Genomic DNA, 20,137 nt, shown 5'->3' on the forward strand with positions numbered 1-20,137 from the left:
TTTCCCTTAGTGATTAATAAGAGTATTATTCCAGCAATGCATCCCTATCAAAGAAAGTATATAAGAGGGGTCATAAAAGAAAACATATATATTATGTTTCCAATTAAGTTTGGTGATACGTAAACAACTTAACTCTTTATATTAAAAACTCAATTTTCTATTGGTGAATAATGAAAGAAAGAGATATAATAATATAAGTGTGTCTTACAACAAAAATGGCGACAATGGATTCATTAATCCATCGACTTTCTTCAAGCAAGTGACCAATAAGCAAACAGAGGCAAAGAACAGCGACAAAGAGTGTCATAGGCACAACTTGTGCATGATCATGAGCCAAATTCTTCTCCACTTCAGATGTCAAATTAACTGCAAAACCCATCATCATGTTTACTCTCTCACGTACACACACTACCTTAAATGAAACGCCAGAGATCTGAATCTACAAAAAAGTTGTTATATTTTAACTAAGTGAATCTGAGTGAACTCGAGAGTCAAAAACAGAAACAGACAAGCGCACCGATGGGGTTACCATCAAAGGATGACACGTTGTACAGAGTGCATGACAAAATTAACGTGTCGTTCTTTCTCTTAAATCTCAATCAAGATCTAAAAAGTATGAATATTTCACTATTCATTCCTATATTCTTTAATTTTGTCACGTACTCAAATTATATTGGTATCTCTTTCATAATTTTGATACTACTATCTTGGAATTTTATTGGTATCGGCGTGACATAAACCTTAGTCACTCTAGTCTCCAAGCAAAATTCATAGTATATATTTAATTGTTTTAAATATAATATAAGTAAATTTAACTACATTTGTTATACACTATAATAATACTATTTGTAAATATTCTTTAGTTAAGATGAATTTTATTTTTATAAAAAATCATCGAGAAGAGAAATTTGAAAAATAGAATATTTTTCTTATTAGAATAGAAAATTAAGCTTTAATAACATTATGTTTACTAGACTTTTTATAAATGTGGAATTAGGTATTTTTGTTTATAATCAAAAGAAAAAGGAGTGATATTTTAAAATGCTTATTAAATAATAATAAATTACAGGTTTAAAATATTTTAATATACTTAACAAATATATAATGTGTGTCAAAATAAATAAAATAGTTGCATAGTGGCAACAAAACAGGAGAAAGGAAGAATAACATAGTGGACAAGTGACAAAAGGAGAATAGAGGAATGGATGTGAAATCATGCAAAGAGGGAGAAAGAAATGGTTATCTAGACTACATAGTAGAGTAATAGAAAGACATCTAATTGTGATAATAGATAGGGTTTGGGTAAGGTATTATAGTATTCGATCTTATGCAATTTAAAAAAAATACACGTATTTGTATTTTTTTATGTATCAATTTTAATATTCGTACTCTTACTTTTTGGATACCTAAGTGTCCGTACTAATACCTATTACACACGTTTTAACAAAAATAGATCGATAAATAAATGATATTGTTGTGATTGAATTTATAAATTATCCAAATATCTTAAATCCACTAAAGTATTATAAACCAAAATATTTTCTAACTCAAAACATTTCAAATGAACACACGTACAATATACATTCAAATATCCATAATAATATTTTATGAAGTTGCAAGTCATACGGCAGAATTATTCGAGATTAGTAAAAAAATTGGTAGAAGTTGCAGGTATAATTATAAAGTCACAATTAATAAAACATAATTTTTAATTATAATGTCACAATTATTTACCTATTTTTAAAAAGTTTGCAAACATTTATTTTGGATTATAAATATTATAGTGGTTCAATGATATCAATATATGTTAAAATATATATAAAAAACAATTAATTAAACTAAACACTAATATAATATAATAAATAAATAATATATATATATATATATATATATATATATATATATATAGACTCCGACGCTAAGGCACCAAATTTGATTTTTCACACCCAGAGTCGTCATCGTCCTCCTCTCGAACTCCGTCACCGTCAATCTCAGAGTCGTCATTCAGTGTCCCCATCGCGTTGTCACCTGTGGTCGATTCTCAATGTAAGTGTCGTTGTCTCGCTCTCAGTGTAGTCGTTTAAGTTTTATTGCATTTCAGTTGTGTATTCTTGTTTAGGTTTTATGGCATTTCAGAGGTTTTATGGCATTTCAGTGTTGTATTGTTGTTTGGTCAAATCAATTTGTATTCTTCGCCCTGACATTGTAGGAGCACAGTAGTAGAATCAATTTGTATTCTTGTGGATTTGTTTGTATTATTCGCCCTGGCCAGTAGTAGAATCATTTAACAGTGACAAGCATTGTAGGATTAGTCAATTGAAACCTAAAAATAAGAACAAACCTAAACAAGATATGAATTTAGATGATTTTGTGTTGTAAGTGTAGCTCTAAAGTGTAAATGGCAGTGAATTTGATGGCAGGTTTAACAGTGACAAGCATAATAATATTTAGAAATGCAAATGGCAGTGATTTTGATATACAAGCTCTGAAGTGTAGCTTTTCGAATGGTGATTTTGTTAGTCTCACAAAAAATTCAAGCATGCAGTTTTGTGAAGTTTGTGAATTATGCGTTAGTCTGACTCTGATTCAAGCATGCAGTTTGTGAAAATTCAAGCATGTAGTTTGTGAAATTCAAGCATGCAGTTTGTGATTTTGTTAGTCTCACAAAAAATTCAAGCATGTTAGTCTGACTCTGATTTCTTTTTCTTCCGAATTATGTGTAGTTTGTGAAGTGTTTTGACTGGACTACTTTAATTGTCAATCTGATCCCCTCGACGCAACGTTGAAGATCATATGAATGACTAAAATTGACGATTTGCACCGTCAATCAACTGGTGGATCATCTATTGTGAGTCATCCTCCTTCGCATCCTCATTACGATCATAATTTAGACGATGTGTCGCTGGACGAACCTTAATGTCATAGTTATGCTTACTTTTTGTAGTAATTGGTTGACAATTATGTATTAAGTAACTTTGTTGAAGTTGTTATTCAATACTATTTGTTATTTTGTAGTTTCAGAACACATGATACTTTGTTATGTTATTTAATACTCTAGTGCGTTTGTTATGTTGTCAATGCAATGACTTTTAATGTTTATTAGCAATCAATTATATTATTAAAAAAATGAAATTAAGCAAGGGATAAAAAATTAAAAATTAAATAAATTTGAACTTCGTGTCGGCCAATCCGACGCTACTTTATAAATACAGTTAACTTTTATTTTGACTGAAGCGTACATATTTTGTTGACGTTAGCGTCGACCATCCGACGCAACTGTTTTTCTGACACTTTTAGCGTCAGATGATTCAATTTTATAGATAGCGTCGGTGTAGCGTAGGCCTGACCGACGCTAATATAGTGTCGGATGATGTTTGGCCGACGTTAATCATTAGCTTCGACCATTTTAGCCTAGGCCCGACACCGACGCTAATTCGACGTTAAATCGCCATTAGCGTCGGCTTTTGGCATATTAGCGTCGACTTTTGGTCTATTAGCGTCGACTTTTGGCCGACGCTAAATCATGTTTTTCTAGTAGTGCGGTACCACCGTTTAATTTTGCGGATAATTACTTGTCCTCGTGTCCATACCCATTATGCGAATTTTTACTCTATCTATTATGAGTTTTTTTTTGCGGATATCAACTAAGTCTGAATCTAATTATAATTCCTAGTCATTGATTTTCAAGTGGAAATTAACCATCCTAAATTTCTAATTCTATATAGATTTTCTTGCCTAGGTTGTAAGTTCTAAGAATATGGTATTTTAGCCCCAAATTTATCATTTAATCGACATTTACGTCGTATATATTCAAACATAGATAAATGCTAACCCAATTATCTTGAAAGATGGTTTACTATACATGTGAGATATATATCACTCTTTAAATATTTTTCGAAATTTTGATGATGATTAACAATACTCTTATGAAGTTCTATAAGTTAATGATTCTTTTTATTTATATAATTGAGACGATAATTTGATTGGTGTTGATTCGAAAAACTGAATTTTGACTAACACATTTTTTTTCTCTTATTTTTATTAAATCGTTGTTTATTTGTAAAGATTAAGAAAACGATTATTTCATATACTTACGAGAAATATTATCATTTGTCGTCAGAAGTTCAAATAAATTTCAAATCACTAATCTACAGTGGACCACTATAATAGTGGTCAAATGTAGCATTTAATTGAAATCAATTTTATAAAATTAATTTATTTAAAATCAAAATTTATTAATTTCAAAACCAAACATATTAGAAAATTTAGTATGTGGTCGACAATCCCACTAGGATTATAAGCCAATGTATATATATTTTTGCTAACATTTCTCTCTCTCATATCTTATTTGTATGAATCTCTATTAATAACATATTTAGAGTTTGTTTTGATCCTTCGCGTCATTGTTCTTATGTTCCAATAGTTTGCACTACAAGAAAATCGCATGTTTCTTAGGGAAAATTCTGAAGGGCACAAGCTCCTAGAAAAATAAAGACATTTTCGACGAATTGTTTTATGTGAGCATTTTTTACTCTTTCAAAATACGTATTTTCGACGGGTTTTGTGCGTTTCTTAGGAGGCTTTAACCTATGAAACACACATTTTTATTGTAGAATTTAGAATGTAATCATATTTTTCTGATTCTTGCACCATTCTACTTTTTCTTTTCTTACGCGGATGTGTTTGTTTTGCTTTTTAGTTATTATTTATTAGTGATTGGTTCTTTAGTTCCTTTCTCATCTTCTTTGTTTTGTTTTTAGGTCTTAAATTTGTGTTGTTGGAATTCTTGTTGGTTTGGTTACTCCCTTGATAATGACTATTTCATTTGGTTGTTGCTTCTTCTATAGTTATTCCTCTCTTGATCAGTTTCTCTCTTTATTGTTACCGTTTGATTACTAATTTCTTTGACTACTGCTCATTCTTTGTTTTCATTGTTAGTTTCTCTCTTTACTGTGATTGTCTTATATAGTTGTTGTTCCTTCTTTGGTTGATATTGTATCTATTGGTTATGATATTAGTTGATTTGATTTGATCTTCTCTTTTAAATATCTATTTAACATTCTTAATGTTTAGCAAGCTTTAAGGAGTGTTAGAATATTAAAAAAAAAACTTAGTTTATAATTTTAGAAAATCCCTTAAGATTTGATTTATTATTATTATTATTATTATTATTATTATTATTATTATTATTATTATTATTATTATTTGTTATTGATATGTGATTGAGTTCATGTATCTCTATAAATAAAAGAATTACTACTGAGTCTTTTGTATTAAGTCATTATTCAATAATTTTTTTAATCCTATTATTAAAATCCTAACATTTTTTCTCTTTCTCATCTTCTCTCTTTTTATATGAATCTCTGTTGTTAACATATTGTTTGTTATTTGGTTGTCAAGAGAAAGAGACCTAGGTAATATAGAGATGATAAAAAAGTAAGTATAGTTTGATCAAATATTGTTCTAATTATGATTTGAATTCGATTGTCTCAATTTATTTGTTCTTAACTGAATATCATTAACTGTTAGATAAACTATTAGGAGTTATTATTGTTAATATTTTTATAGGCAAATATAATAAATTAGTTGTTATGTTAATTTCTCGATTTGAATTTGACATCTCATTCTTAATACTCATTTGACGTTCCTTATGAATATGTGTTCAACTTTAGTTTTGAATGAAAAATGAGAAAACTATGTCCTCAGTTGTTTATTTATTTAATAATATCCTCATTAGCTGGTTAAGTTTAACCCCAGTTGAAAACCGAAATGACAATGATGAATAGTCTCCTCTCATATTTGTTCCCTCTCACGCGTCCTCATCACTTCTTATTGATCTTAAAAGTATATTTGGTGCACTTGATAAGATAGAGATAAGATATGATATAAAGTTGGATAAAAGTGTCATATGAATGACAAATAAAAAAAAAAATATTTCTTATAAAATTTAAAAAAAAATCCATTGACACCACTAGATAAATAATTTTAAATTTTTAAAAAATCATGAGTAACCAAATATTAATTCTATTTCTAGATAAGATAAGTAAAAATAATATATATTATATGAAAATTGAAAAGTTGGCTTTGTGAAAAGAATTATATTTATTTTAAAAAATTAAAGTATTATTAATATTTTATTATTTTAAATAATAATTTATTAAATTATATAAAATGACAAAACTACACTTATAATATATTTTTTAAATTAATTATTAATATTTTACTTTTAAATTTATATCAAATTCAATTGTTTTTTAATTTATATTTTATTATATTTTTTTTTGTATATTTTAAATTATATTTTATAAGAATAACTGAATTATTAAATTATTATTTTTATTTTATTTTGTTGATTTCTAACTCAATTCATATTTAAGATTAAAATTTTAACTGCAGAGATAAAGTATAATAATATTTAAAATTAATTTATTATATTATATTAATTCATCAAACTAGCTATTATATTATATTAATTCATCAAACTAGTTAGAGACTACAGAGATAAAGTATAATTAATAATATATAAATTTAATTTATTATATTATATTAATTCATCAAACTAGGCAGAAATAAAATATAATAATATTTAAAATTAATTTATTATATTAATTCATCAAACTAGATTGGTAGTATATTTGTAAATAGTTTTTGTGATACACATAATCTATATTTATATTCTGGTTTCTTAAGTCAAATAACACATTTAGAAAAGTGACACCATCAAATATTGATTGTAAAGATTTAAAAGAGTCTCAATATATTCCACCAAAAGATTAACAATAATTGAAGGTACACCCGTTAATGTTTTAGCTTCGTATAGTTATAAAATTTGTTTTTTGTTTAGTTGAAATTCTAACGTTAGATGGATCCGGTACCATTATCATCCATAGTTGGAAAGAAACTACAAGTACCAACCACTTAGACCCAACCTTGCACGACACACCCCTTGACCATATAGAAATCTTATTCTTTATGCATTGCACGACAAAGAATGTTCCCATCTACCAATCTTTTTAATTTGACTAAATTATTATTTTAGTCTTTTAACTAATTTTATAACTTTATTTTATTTTTTTTAATTATTTTTTATTATCTTTGTTTCTTAAATTGGTTAAAATATTCATTTTTCGTTAATATAAAAAAACGTTAAATTTTATTATTTTTTTCATCCCACTCATCTCTAGATCCATAAATTCATAAGTTCTTCTATCTAAAAACTTAACATTTCAAATAAATTTTACTTTATACTCCACAATTATATTTCTACCTCATATTTTATACTAATTATTTTTTTATCCTTCTTTTTTAAATTGTCTTATCCTAATATCTTCAATTGTATTATGGAAATTTAAGAATTAAATTTTTCAGAATACAAATGTGTAACGATAAATTTTTTAAAACATAAATGTACTATAAAAAATTTGAAATTTTATTTTTTATATCATTTTTATGTTTCAGATAACTCAAACTTTTGTATTTCAAAAACATTAAATAAGATTTTCAATACACACAAAAAGTATACTCTTACATAAAAAAATTGTCACTATACCGATAAACTTATGAAAAGTTTTTTGGTTATTAAATTTTTTTTAAAATAATATGTTCCGTGAAACTTATATAATTCTTAAATATTTAAATATTTTATATATTCAAAAAACTCAAAATTTAAAATTTTCAAATACATTTATATTCTAAAAAATTTAAATTAAATTTGTCAATACACAATTTAAAAAAATTATTTTTTATTAACATTATTATTGTTTTTAATGTAACGACAAACTTTTAAAAAGTTTGCCCCGTTAACAACATTTAAAAAAAATTATAGTTTTTAGTTTTTTTAATAAACAAAAGTAAGGATAAAATGGGTTTTTATTAAAATATGGGATAGGAGTATAAAATATAGAGTATGAGGTACAATTTTTCATTTCAAATTTATAATCTTTTAAATTAAAAAAAATGAAAAATAGAAATCATTAAATCTACTTTTATGAAAATCAACTATCATAAAAAATTAAAAATTAAAAATTAAAAAAAAAATCCCCAAACCTATTTTTATGAAAATCAGCTATCCTTTTTCCTTTTCAGTTTTCATTGAATTCAACTCGCCAAAAAAAGTAAAAGTTTGTCGGAGTTGGTAATTGCCCACCAAAATCGACAAAGGATTATATATAGTAACTTCATGCCTTTATGAAAGGAGACAAAATCAAGAAAGGAAAAGGAAAACACAACCTTAAATTTATAATCTCTTATTGTCATGGTATAGATGAATAAATATCAACCCTTAAATTAAGATGAAATATCCCCAAACTTATAGATCCTTGAATCCCCTTAAGAAAGTGTTTGGGGATTTTCATTTTTATGTTTAAATGTTTGAAAGGTTGCGGATTTAAAATTATAAGTTATAAATTTATAGATGATAAGTTTAATGAATGTTTTGAGTTTTTAAATTAAATGAAATGATAAATTTTTTAATTTGAAAATGAGTTAAACAGAAAAGATAACAAAATTTAATATTTTTTTATATAAATTAATAGAAATTATCGATTTGATTGACGGAAGCATAGTTACGAGATTAAAATAAAATAAAAATTAATCATGAAATTAAAATAAAATCAAAAAATTAATTAAGAGACTAAAAAATAATTTAACCTTTTAATTTAGATAATAGTTTATATTTCTTTCATGAATAAAGATGAGTTCAATAATCTACCAAAAAAGAAAAATGAATTCAATATTTCTATTTCAAAATAAAAAATGTACACAAAAATAACCAACAATGCATTCTTATGATATATATCTTACAGTCACTTTCAAAACTTGAATTTGGTGTTTACTTGTTCATTAAATCCTGCAATGTTAATTGATTAAATATTTCAAAAACAATTATTGTGTTGTAATTTGACTTGATCAGTTCTTCACGTGTAGCACTATTACTCACATCATATGATATGAGAGATTAATTGACCAAGTATATTCAACCAACGAAGCCTAATTTCAGCCAGCATTCGCGCATTTGGAAAAAGCATACGACAAAATAGAAAATGCACCTTGCATGTAAATTAATTATATATTGATGGATCAATTAAAATAATTGATTTTAATATATTACTATATTTTTGTAACTACTTGAAATAATAATAATCGCACTGTAAAGCAGTTTCATATGATTTTAAATATAGTAAGTATTACTATAATTAATGCACAAGACTGTATAAGATTCTCGTTTAAATCTAACGATATCAACTAATTAAATTAAAAGGACAAAATTTCATATATTTAATTTGGTAGTAATAAATTTAAATTAAATATATTCATTTTTTTTAATTCTATTTCTATTTCTGTTTGAGACTAGAGGAATAAATACCATTCAATTAAAGAATGGCATAATTACTCAGATGCATTTACTGAGATAAATTCATTTGTTATATATATAAAAAAAAATATCATTTGTCGTTGGAGGCTATCAATATTTTTTTTCTTTAAAAACAAGAGAAATTAAGAAATTAAATAACATAGTCAAAACACAATAATTTAAATATGAATACTTTAAAATTGGAGAAAAAATCAACACAATTTGAAAATAATGTTATGTAGTTTTTTTTTAAAATACATCAACTTCTCTTAAACACCCCCACTAATATAATCATATTCTCGAAAACAAATATTTAAATTACATCTCACAATATTTTAAGACAGAAATTTAAAAGAAAAGAAAAAAAAAGAAAATATAAGATTAAAGTATTTCTAATTAGTAAATTTTATAATAAAAAATTAAAATCATATATACAGTCTTAATCTCTTTTTTTTTTACTATACTAAACAATATAAAATTATTTTAGCATATATCATTTCAATCAACTCAAACAATGAACATTATTTTTGCTTATATAAAAATATTCCAATAAAAGTAATTACTTGAATGTCTTTATTGATATAACCACTACCAGGTTTATTCTTTTTAAATATAAAATAAAATTTGACCAAATTGTAAAATACAATATGAGGGCATTCTTAAGTTAATATCAGATATGAAATTTGGATATTTGTAAAATGGTGAAGTGCCGTACCAAATATCGGTATTTTGTATAATAGTTATTGATATTTTATGTTGGGAGTATCTTTTTCCATTCCTTGATTTTAGATCGACAAATTCAAAAGTATATTTTGATTAAAAAATAGACAAAATCCATTGTATAGTCATTTAAATTTTGATTTTTTAACTTTTTTTTAGTTCTTTATTTTATGTTAGCAAACGTTACAATATTAAATTATTTTTAGTCATAACTTCATTTCAATCATTTATAGTTAAAGATTTTTAAAATTTTATTGAGTTTTGTTGTCAATCATATAAAGAACAACATAATTTTCATGTGATTTCATTATCCGAATTAAGAGAATATCGAATTTAATTTTAGGAACTCTAATATGTATTTTACTTGAATTCTCTCTTGTTAAATTTTTTTTTTATAAATTAATTGAGGGTTTATATCTAAAGATTACTGCAATCAAAATCCCTTAAGAATTACATGAGTTTATTATAAAAATTGAGAGTTTGAAGTTTTAATTTTGTTAGTTTGAAATTAGGATCATCCATGTAAATATTTACAAACATAAAAATAAATTTAACACCAAAAATAAGTTAAACGACTAAATTATTATAAAAAAAAGATAAATAACTAATTGATAATTTTCGTGTCACTTAAAGAAATGCATGATGTATTTTATCTAAAAGGTACTTATAAATTAATTAATTTAAAATTGTATTTTAGATACTTTTAAAAATATAGAAGATGAGAGATGTAGTTCCCTTCCTTTTTACCTCATTATTCTGTTTGCAAATGAATTATTTTACTTTTTCTTATATTAATACAATGTTATTATAAAATAATATAATATTATTTTTAATTAGAGTATTTGAATTTCTAACCAAACATATATTTTCTTTATTGTGATGTTTTGGAGGAACAATTTAACTCTCTCATGCATGTTACATTATATTGAAAAGACTTATTAGTTATTCACATATTAGTACCTTATTTTTTTCTAAAATACTATATCCCGACTCTTATATTCGTATACGGTTATGCATAATAAAATTTACTTAGATAATTTATCAAAGATATTCATCCACAATTATTAGATCGGTCCAATATACAGTGAAGTTTAGTGCAAATTTTAATATGAGTTTAAGGTTTATAATAGCATTTTAATAAAATTATTATATTTTTTATGAAAAATTATTCTTTAGCTACTTTAAAATAAAACATTATTATTAAATTAATATAATTAATTTTGTATAATATTTTTTAATTAATAATTAAGTCAATTAATTTAACATTTATTATAACAATATTAATTTTTGTAATATTTTATTAATTTTAGATATAAAAATATAAAAATATTTTTAATATTAAGTATAAAAATATTTTGAAAATTTTTAAGTAAAAATTTATTTACTTTTTGAGACGTAAGACGATTTTAGGGAGGTGTGCATAATACCAAAATTACTTGCAAAATGAAAATATATGTAAAGTTCTGAAAAAATGATTAACTATAAATTTTTTAAAATATTTTATAAAAATAATTATATAAATTATTGCATTTTATTTAATGACACAAAAATAAATTTATTTAATAATGCAGTGATGAAATTCAAAAAAATAATTTTTAGAGACTAAAACTAAAAACTGTTATATTTACATGACCATGTCAACCAACGTTTTTGTAATATCCACATAAAGTTAAAACTAAAAATAATTTTTTTTTATATTACAAATTACAAAGACCAAAATAAAAAAAATATTATATTTAAATTATCAAAAACATATTTAAACTAATTTTTTATAATTTCGACTAAACTTGCATCTACTTTATTCGGTACAAAAGAGGATAGTTCATTAGTGACTATTAAATGCAAATAATAAATGCAGCAATTGTTAGCTGCATCAAGCAACAGTATTGTTCACCCTTTAATTAATTATCTTTCTTCTTTCTCATCCCATCTCACAACATTTTCAACTTTCCAATTCCATTCATCTTTTTTCTTTCTGTCTTTTCTCCATCCTCATTTTTTCACTTCAATGTAAAACTTTAACATAAGACTAACGTATAGTTGAAGGCATGTCTAAAAAAACCGCGTTATGATAACATAGACATAACAGGATTAACGTGGCATCACATATACACTTACAAAATAGCTGTATGGTTGACATTTACTCACAGTTGACTTTAATAATAGACACAAATGTCAAGGTTATGATAAGTTCATTATTCATTAATATTAAGTTCTATTACTCAAAGGCATTTATTCACTTTTATGCTTCCTTAAAAATACATTAAAACCATAGATAAGGTTTTTTTTGTTTTTTTCGTAGATTATTAGAAATTTATGTGGTAGTTCATGGCTCTTTCTCATGTACTTCCTCTGCTTATTCTTCACTACTCATTTTTGGTTGCATTGGTATCTGGATGGAAAACATTGCAAGGTTTGTGTTTCTAATTCATATTCCATTCATTGTTCTAATTTATGTTTTTTAATTGTTTTTGGTTTGTGCTTTAATAAATTAACTATATGTTATTTCTTTAACATTTATTTACTATGCATGTATGGAAAGTTCAAGATTAAATATTAAGTTGTAGCATAGAGAAAAGATGATAATAAACTGCAAGTAATGTTAATTTGTTGACAATGTTAACTTTGCAATGGTTTTTCATCACTTAAAAAGTAGTGAAATTTTGTTGCAAGATTTGTTCTTCATAAACAAATGTCACAAATTGGACTTTGTCTATGAAGATTAGTGTTGTCAAAATCTCAGATTGTAAGAAGTTGCGGTTTGTTTAAATTTCGTTATGCAACAGTGTTATAACCACTGTTTCACAACATTTTGTATTAAACAATGTATTAGAGAATATTAGTGGTATGTTCAAATTGAGATACACTATAGCATATTAGAGCTGCTATTTAACAACACTAATAAAGATGCATACATAATAACACAATGCAAAGTTGTTAAAGCGATTGTGTCCCTGTCATATCGCGATTCTTGATATTGCGAAAAATTGTCTGCTGATGCGCGGTTGTGGAGACATTAAAAACTACAATTGCGGTTGTGCTTTTTAAAATCTTGCACAATTGCTGTACAATATTTGTTTCACTTTCTGATATACTTTTGAAATTCAGAATTAGAATGATGGTGTTTCATAGTAATTCTCATGCTTGTTTGGTATGCTATATGCAGGATCTCCACCATTGGTAATAGCACGCGGCGGTTTTTCGGGGATATTTCCAGATTCAAGTTCACCTTCCTATAACTTAGCACTAAAAACAAGTTCCCTAAATGTCACTCTATGGTGTGATGTTCAACTGACAAAGGATGGAGTTGGAATTTGTTTTCCAGACTTCAAGCTTGACAACGCTACTGACATTTCAGTTGTTTATCCGGGCAAAGCCAAGGATTACTCGGTTAATAACTTTTCGACCCGAGGATGGTTTTCTGCGGATTACAACTTCAATGAATTAGCAAATGTTTCCCGTGAGTTCGATCTATCTTTAGACATGAACATTTACTTTTCTATAACAAACTAGGATATTTTTGCTTTGGTTATAAGCCAGTTTTTTTACTCGTGCAATGCATAGGTAATCTGTCAAGATTCGAAGTTGTGAATAGATATGTGTGTGTGTGATGTATGTAATTTTTGTAACAATTGACCATCCAAAAACTTCAAAATCTATAAGAATTTTGAGAATGTATGTCATTCATAACTTTTATAAAAACAGTTTTTTCAAACTAAAATCATTGATGTTGGTAAAGACATTGATTTCTTAAGTATGGAACTAGTTCTTTCTTGGTGCTTGTTTTGATCATAACATCTCAGAAGTAGAAAACTTAAGTATGGAACTACTATTTCTCTTTTTCGCTTTTTGATACTCCCTATGTAGTAAAATATAAGCAAAAAAGTACATATATCTGGACCAAATATTGTCGAGATACATTTACTTTTTTTGCTTCTATTTTGTTAGAGAGGGAGTATATGCATGTAACTACTGATAATTTTCTTGTTACTTGGACAGTGGTTCAGGGAGTGTATTCGCGAACTAATAAGTTTGATGGAAGTAAATATCACATTCTCAAAGTTGAAGATGTAGCTAAATTAGTAAAATCACCGTCAACAGGCTTATGGTTAAATGTTCAGGTAATGATGGAATGTTATAGATTATTTTGTATCAAACTAGGTCCTAAGTTTAGGATTGAGGAATTTGACTTTTAATCTCTACTATTGCTGACTCAATATGTTTTTGAAAATACTATGCAGCATGATACATTCTACAAGCATCACAATTTGAGTGTAAAGAAATTTCTTCTATCTCTTTCTACTAAAGGAGTGTCTATCAATTACATCTCATCAACGAACGTGGATTTTCTAAGACGAGTAAGATCAAATTCTAGTCTTAGAAAATCCATCTTGATCTTCAGGTTTCTAGAGAAGCATAAGATTGAACCTACAACCAACCAAACTTATGGTGCACTTCTGAAAAACCTCACATTGATAAGGAAATTTGCTTCAGGAATTCTTGTTCCTAAAGGCTATATATGGCCTGTAGACTCAGAACTTTATCTACAGCAACATACTTCAATTGTCTCAGATGCTCATAAAAAAGGGCTAAAAGTTTTTGTTTCAGAAATTGTTAATGATGTTTCATTCAGCTACAATTTCAGTTATGATCCTATGGCTGAGTGCTTGTCTTTCATTGACAATGGTAACTTTTCTGTTGATGGTGTGTTGTCTGATTTCCCAGTAACTCCATCTGCAGCCATAAGTAAGTTTTTCTTTCCCACTATAGATACATTCAGAACTATTGTGTATATTGGTTAATTTATCATTATATTTATTAAAGTGGAACTATATAGTGGGTGTGGCTAAGTTGGATATGTAGCATTAAGTTTATGACTATTGGTTAATTTATTAAATACAAGTCTAGAGCTTTATATGCACAATCTTTTTATTTATTTTTTCAAACTAATTAATGATACACCTTTAAAATGAGACATGGAATTTCCTTCAACATTCATTCTTCACATCTTTCTTAGGAAAAAATCCTCCTCATTTTCTTGATTTTTTATAAACACATTCCTTCTGCAGATTGCCTTTCTGGTCTAGGAAAAAAGGCCAAAAAACAAGGTATAATTTATTTGAACTCTCTATTGACACGTTTCATTTCTTCATTTTAGACAAGTTATATGTAAATAATCTTTCATTCTTTTTTTCATGGTAAAGTGGAGACTTTGGTTATCACAAAATATGGAGCAAGTGGAGACTATCCAGCTTGTACTGATCTTGCATATAAGAAAGCTAAATCAGATGGAGCAGATGTACTTGATTGTCCTGTTCAAATGTCCAAGGATGGAATACCCTTTTGCTTAAGCTCTATAGATCTTTCAATGAGCACAACAGTTGCTAATACAAAATTCAGAAACCATACAGCCACTATTCCAGAGATTAAAAATGGCAGTGGCATATATACATTTAGCTTGACATGGAATGAAATAAAAACATTGACTCGTAAGTTGAATGATGTTCTTGCATGCACATTTTGTGTATATGAAATTGTTTAGCAAATAGCAAATGTTCCTTTGATTTCTTACTTTGTTTTTCATTGCAGCCTCAATATTGAAACCTTATGAGAAATACCTATTGTTCAGGAATCCAAAATTCAAAAATCAAGGGAATTTTGTAACCTTGTCTGAGTTTTTGTCTTTGGCTAAAGGCTCTGGCATCTTGATCAGCATAGAGGTGAGTTCTTCCATTTTCTTTTCTGTCAAGGAGTTATCCTTGTGTGAGCTGTTAATTTGCATAGTCATTAATTATGCATATTAGAAGTTAATTCAATGATGTTAGAGATAAAAAAGTAGGATCATAAATATTAAAAATCTAAAGAGATATGGCCTCAAAGTGACTTGTCTCATCTTACAAGTCAGCTTTGTAAGGGGTGAGTTAGGCTCAATCCAAATTTTAAGATGGTATTAGAGCCTATCCATGATCTATTGGGCCACCCGCTATCGGGCAACTCAGGCCACACTCCAGATGTTCAGACTTAGTCGTGATGAGAGTGTGTTTAGAGTCCCACGTTGGATAAGATATATGACTTTAAAATGAGTTTTTTAAGTGAGGGGCATTTCTCACTTTACAAGTCAATAAATGGCATTAAAGGAAAATATTTGATACTCCCTCTGTTCTTATTTATAAACAAAAGTGAGTCAACAAAAGTTGATATATTTGGTCCAAATATGGTATCTGTACTATAGTTGTTGCACGTATCATGAAAACTTTATGTGAATTTCACAATACTAATTTCTTGACTCTTCGCCCCATTTATTTAGAGTAAGCATGTTTTCTATGTGACTGCTACTTGGACAATTTTGCATTTCATGATTATAACAAATGATTTGTTGCTACTAAATGGTTTCCACCTTGATTAATTCCATTTATGCTTTGTTAATTATATTTATATTTCATTATCAGAATGCAGCCTACCTCGCCGAGAAGCGAGGATTAAGTGTGACCAATGCAGTCCTTAACACTCTAAAAAAAGCAGGTTATGATAAACCAAAATCTCCAAAAGTTATGATTCAATCAACTCACAGCTCAGTACTAAAGATATTCAAGAATAAATCAAAATATGAAAGGGTTTACAAAGTTGACGAAAATATTCATGACGCTGATGACAAAGCTGTTGAAGACATAAAAACATTTGCTGATTCTGTTGTAATACAAAAGGCATCAGTTTTTCCTCAAAGTGAAGCTTTTCTAGTTAACTCTACAAATACTGTAGAAAGGTTTCAATCATTTAAGCTATCAGTTTATGTAGAAACTTTCAGCAATGAATTTGTATCTCAAGCATGGGATTATTACTCAGATGCATTTGTTGAGATCAACTCATTTGTCATTGGTGCCAAGGTTAATGGCATTATTACTGACTTTCCAAAGACTGCTGCAAGATACACGAGTAAGTACTCCCTCCGTCTCATATTGACTATCGTTTATGGTAATGCATACATCATAAAAAAAATGTCTAGGGACTAAAATATCATTATAAAATGGCAAATTATATATAGATGTGCCACACATTTTCGTATAGTGTGTGACATAGTTTTAAATTGCGGTCCGCAAATATGAAAGTTTTAAAGGTCTCTACAACAGCATCATAGTTGCAATTGTGGCTGAGTCAGCCTCATTTTGCAACAATATCAAGATTTTCAGTATAATCAATTTAGAACCATGGTCTATGAGGCTTCCTTAATGATAGCTGCAAGAAAGATTATAGACTAAGATATTAATGTAGAAATATTCTGAAGACTTAACAAATTTTTGTAGCTTTTACAACTTTTTCTTTGCTTTGTTTATTATGTGCCTGACAACAGTAACAAGGGACAAAAAAAAACACTACCTCTCATTGCTGACTTGTTTGTTGTTCTACTTGTTGCAGAGAACAAGTGTTTAAAGCATCGGAACAAAGCACCTTATACGAGGCCTATTGAACCTGGAAAACTTTTAAAACAAATTACACAATTATACCTTCCAGCACCTGTCCCTCCACTCCCAATCTTAAATGATAACAATGTGACAGAGCCACCTTTGCCAAGTGTTTCTAGATAAACTTCCAGTTCTCAGTATAAGCAAAGCATAATATGAAATACAATGATTTCTGTCAACTGAGATGTATTTTATCATTCAACATTACATTTATTATTATTATGATTGTCTATTGTAAGATGTGATTATTCAAATAGCTTTGTTTCATTACAATTAAAATTCCTTTGGATTGCGGAGATAAAGTTTTTCTTGCCTCTATCAAAGTTGCACAAAAATTACAGCATAATTTCCCATGATTGAGACTCCATAGTTCTCAACCAAGTTTATTAATAAATTTTTTTACACAAAATTTATTAATAAATTAAAATATGTCACTATGAATCCTTAAGAATGACTTTAGTTCCTATGCACAAAAGAAAGAGAAGAGTTGAGCGATTTGGTTTATTTGTTCTATTTACTAAATCCCACATCGGTTGATGTATAAATGAAAGTAAGCTGCTAAATTATAAAATGAAAGCCCTCTTATCTATTGAAGCACGGAGCCGTGTGATAAACACATAGCGAACTATTCTTTCGCCTTTTACTAAAGAATACCGTGTGTGTATCACTAATTGCGGTATACGCTAATTTTTGAAAGAGTCCTCTTAATTGAAGACTCTACAATCCATTAGTAAATTTTAGTTTTAATTTATATATCATATGTTTTAGATATATTTTTTATTATTTTAAATTTGTATATCATTATCTTGGGTTAATTTCTAAAAGTATAAAATAATAAAATAAATTTGCTTTGTTTCATTATAAGTAAAATTCCTTTGGATTGTAGAGATAAAGTTTTTCTTGCTTCTATCAAAGTTGCACAAAAATTACAGCCATAATTTCCCATGATTGAGACTCCATAATTCTCAACCAAATTTATTAATAAATTATAATGTGTCACTATGAATCCTTAACAATGATTTTAGTTCCTATGCACAGGAGAAAGAGAAGAGTTGAGTGAGTTGGTTTATTTGTTTTATTTACTAAAGCCTACATCGGTTGATGTATAAATGATAGTAAGCAGCTAAGTTATAAAATGAAAGATCTCTTAAGATTAAAATTACAGAGCCGTGTGATACACACATAGCGAGCTATTCTTTCGCCTTTTACTAAAGAATACCGTGTGTGTATCACTATTGGCGGCATATGTTAATTTTTGAAAGGGTCCTCTTGAGGGAAGACTCTGCAATCTATAAGTAAATTTTACTTTAGTTTTAATTTATATTATCATATGTCTTAGGTAAATGTTTTATTTAGTTAAAATTTATACATAAGTTTTCTTACAAATAGTGTACGATGGAAATTGTGTCTGCGGGACTCAATTCAAATTCTAAGAGTAGAAAATAAAATTGCGCATCCTCAATCTATTGTGGTTCGTCCCTAGTCGCCTAATTGTGTTATTATTTAAAAGCATTTGTTTATCCTCAACGTGAAGTCTTTTTAGTTGGTCTTACTACTTTTCTTTGAGTTATACTTATTATGTAAAGAACCAGCTGTATGTATGAACTTCTATGAAGCTATTTATCCTTCAATAGTGAGTTAATTGTTATTCTATTTGCTATATAGAACAAGTGTTTAAAGCAAGGCTACAAAGCACCTTGTATGAGTGATGAGCCATGTTAATTGTTACTCTACTTATTACAGAGAACTCAGAATAGGTGTTTCTATCAACATATGATCTGAGACCAAATTTCAACTAGTAACATACACTATATGTTTTAATAGTCACAAGTGATATTTCTGTCTTGATGAGTAAATCCCACATCGGTTAATGCATAATGGCAAGTAAACTGCTCATTATACAAAATGAAATAAATTCTCATCTATTGAAATTTTGAGCCATGTGATTAATAGAAAGCTATTCTATATTTTCGCCTTTTACTAAATAATACCATTAATAACATAAATAACATCAATCTCCAGAGTGTTAACATCAATCTCCAGAATGTTAACACCAGTCTTCAGAATATTAACATCATTCTCTAGCATGTTAACAATCATTCTCCATCCTAGCAAGAATCAAAGACAATTTTGATCTGAATACATAACGCAGAATGTACAAGTCAATAACATTCCTGGTTCAAAAAGTCTGGTCTTTAGTCAAATCTGACACATGACAATTTGACCCTTTCCAACGATCATATTAGTTGTCATGAACCTCCTTGAAGCCTATAAAAGGAACTCCAAAGCTCAAGGAAAAATTAAAACTTCAAGTGCTAAGAAATTCATCACTTATATTCATACACTCGAAAGTCTCTCATCCATCAAAAGAATCAATGCTATTCATATTCGAATATCTTGTTATTATTTTACTGAATCTTTTGTAAAGAATCTAACCTCAAACAAGTGTTGAGATTTCTCGGATTCTGCCAAACACTTTAAATCATTATTGTCTAAACTCAAGACTATAAGTGTTGATTATAGTTTGAATAGTTTGTAGAAAATCCTTTTATGGTTAATAGGTGGAGTGTAAAATCCTCTCTAAATATTGATAGGTGACCTGATT

The 20,137-nt window shown here is 27.4% G+C and overlaps 2 protein-coding genes and 2 non-coding genes across 4 annotated transcripts in view; 3 read left to right on the forward strand and 1 right to left on the reverse strand.

The window, feature by feature from the left end:
* LOC101506751 (sodium/hydrogen exchanger 4) overlaps positions 1-568 on the reverse strand; it is a 5,236-nt gene extending 4,668 nt beyond the window's left edge. The window contains 2 exon segments of the mRNA XM_012715786.3: positions 1-44; positions 209-568. The exon segment at positions 1-44 is cut by the window's left edge and continues 10 nt beyond it. Of these exon segments, the coding sequence (XP_012571240.1) occupies positions 1-44; positions 209-385 (221 nt within the window). The 5' untranslated portion in view covers positions 386-568.
* An 11,478-nt stretch (positions 569-12,046) lies between these two features.
* Positions 12,047-17,855, forward strand: LOC101507089 (glycerophosphodiester phosphodiesterase GDPDL3). Its single transcript, XM_004500074.4, has 9 exons — positions 12,047-12,485; positions 13,239-13,532; positions 14,072-14,193; positions 14,314-14,818; positions 15,142-15,180; positions 15,277-15,561; positions 15,662-15,792; positions 16,522-17,005; positions 17,486-17,855. The coding sequence occupies exons 1-9, from the start codon at positions 12,401-12,403 to the stop codon at positions 17,653-17,655; spliced, it is 2,115 nt and encodes a 704-aa protein (XP_004500131.1). The 5' UTR covers positions 12,047-12,400; the 3' UTR covers positions 17,656-17,855.
* Positions 17,856-18,132: 277 nt separating this feature from the next.
* Positions 18,133-18,249, forward strand: LOC113786864 (U5 spliceosomal RNA). The gene has a single exon (XR_003473171.1). It is a non-coding gene; the product is annotated as a U5 spliceosomal RNA (small nuclear RNA).
* A 448-nt stretch (positions 18,250-18,697) lies between these two features.
* LOC113786869 (U5 spliceosomal RNA) lies at positions 18,698-18,813 on the forward strand. Its single transcript, XR_003473176.1, has one exon. It is a non-coding gene; the product is annotated as a U5 spliceosomal RNA (small nuclear RNA).
* The last annotated feature ends 1,324 nt before the right edge of the window (positions 18,814-20,137 follow it).

The sequence above is a fragment of the Cicer arietinum genome, chromosome 5 (assembly GCF_000331145.2).
Source record: "Cicer arietinum cultivar CDC Frontier isolate Library 1 chromosome 5, Cicar.CDCFrontier_v2.0, whole genome shotgun sequence".
Classification (NCBI taxonomy): Eukaryota; Viridiplantae; Streptophyta; class Magnoliopsida; order Fabales; family Fabaceae; genus Cicer; species Cicer arietinum.

Bases quoted from the DNA above. Each gene is read 5' to 3' on its own strand.
- LOC101507089 (XM_004500074.4), top strand. From the start codon at position 12,401: ATGGCTCTTTCTCATGTACTTCCTCTGCTTATTCTTCACTACTCATTT. The intron at 15,181-15,276 runs GTATAATTTATT...TTCATGGTAAAG, and splicing joins AAAAAAGGCCAAAAAACAAG to TGGAGACTTTGGTTATCACA. The intron at 15,562-15,661 runs GTAAGTTGAATG...TTTTCATTGCAG, and splicing joins TGAAATAAAAACATTGACTC to CCTCAATATTGAAACCTTAT.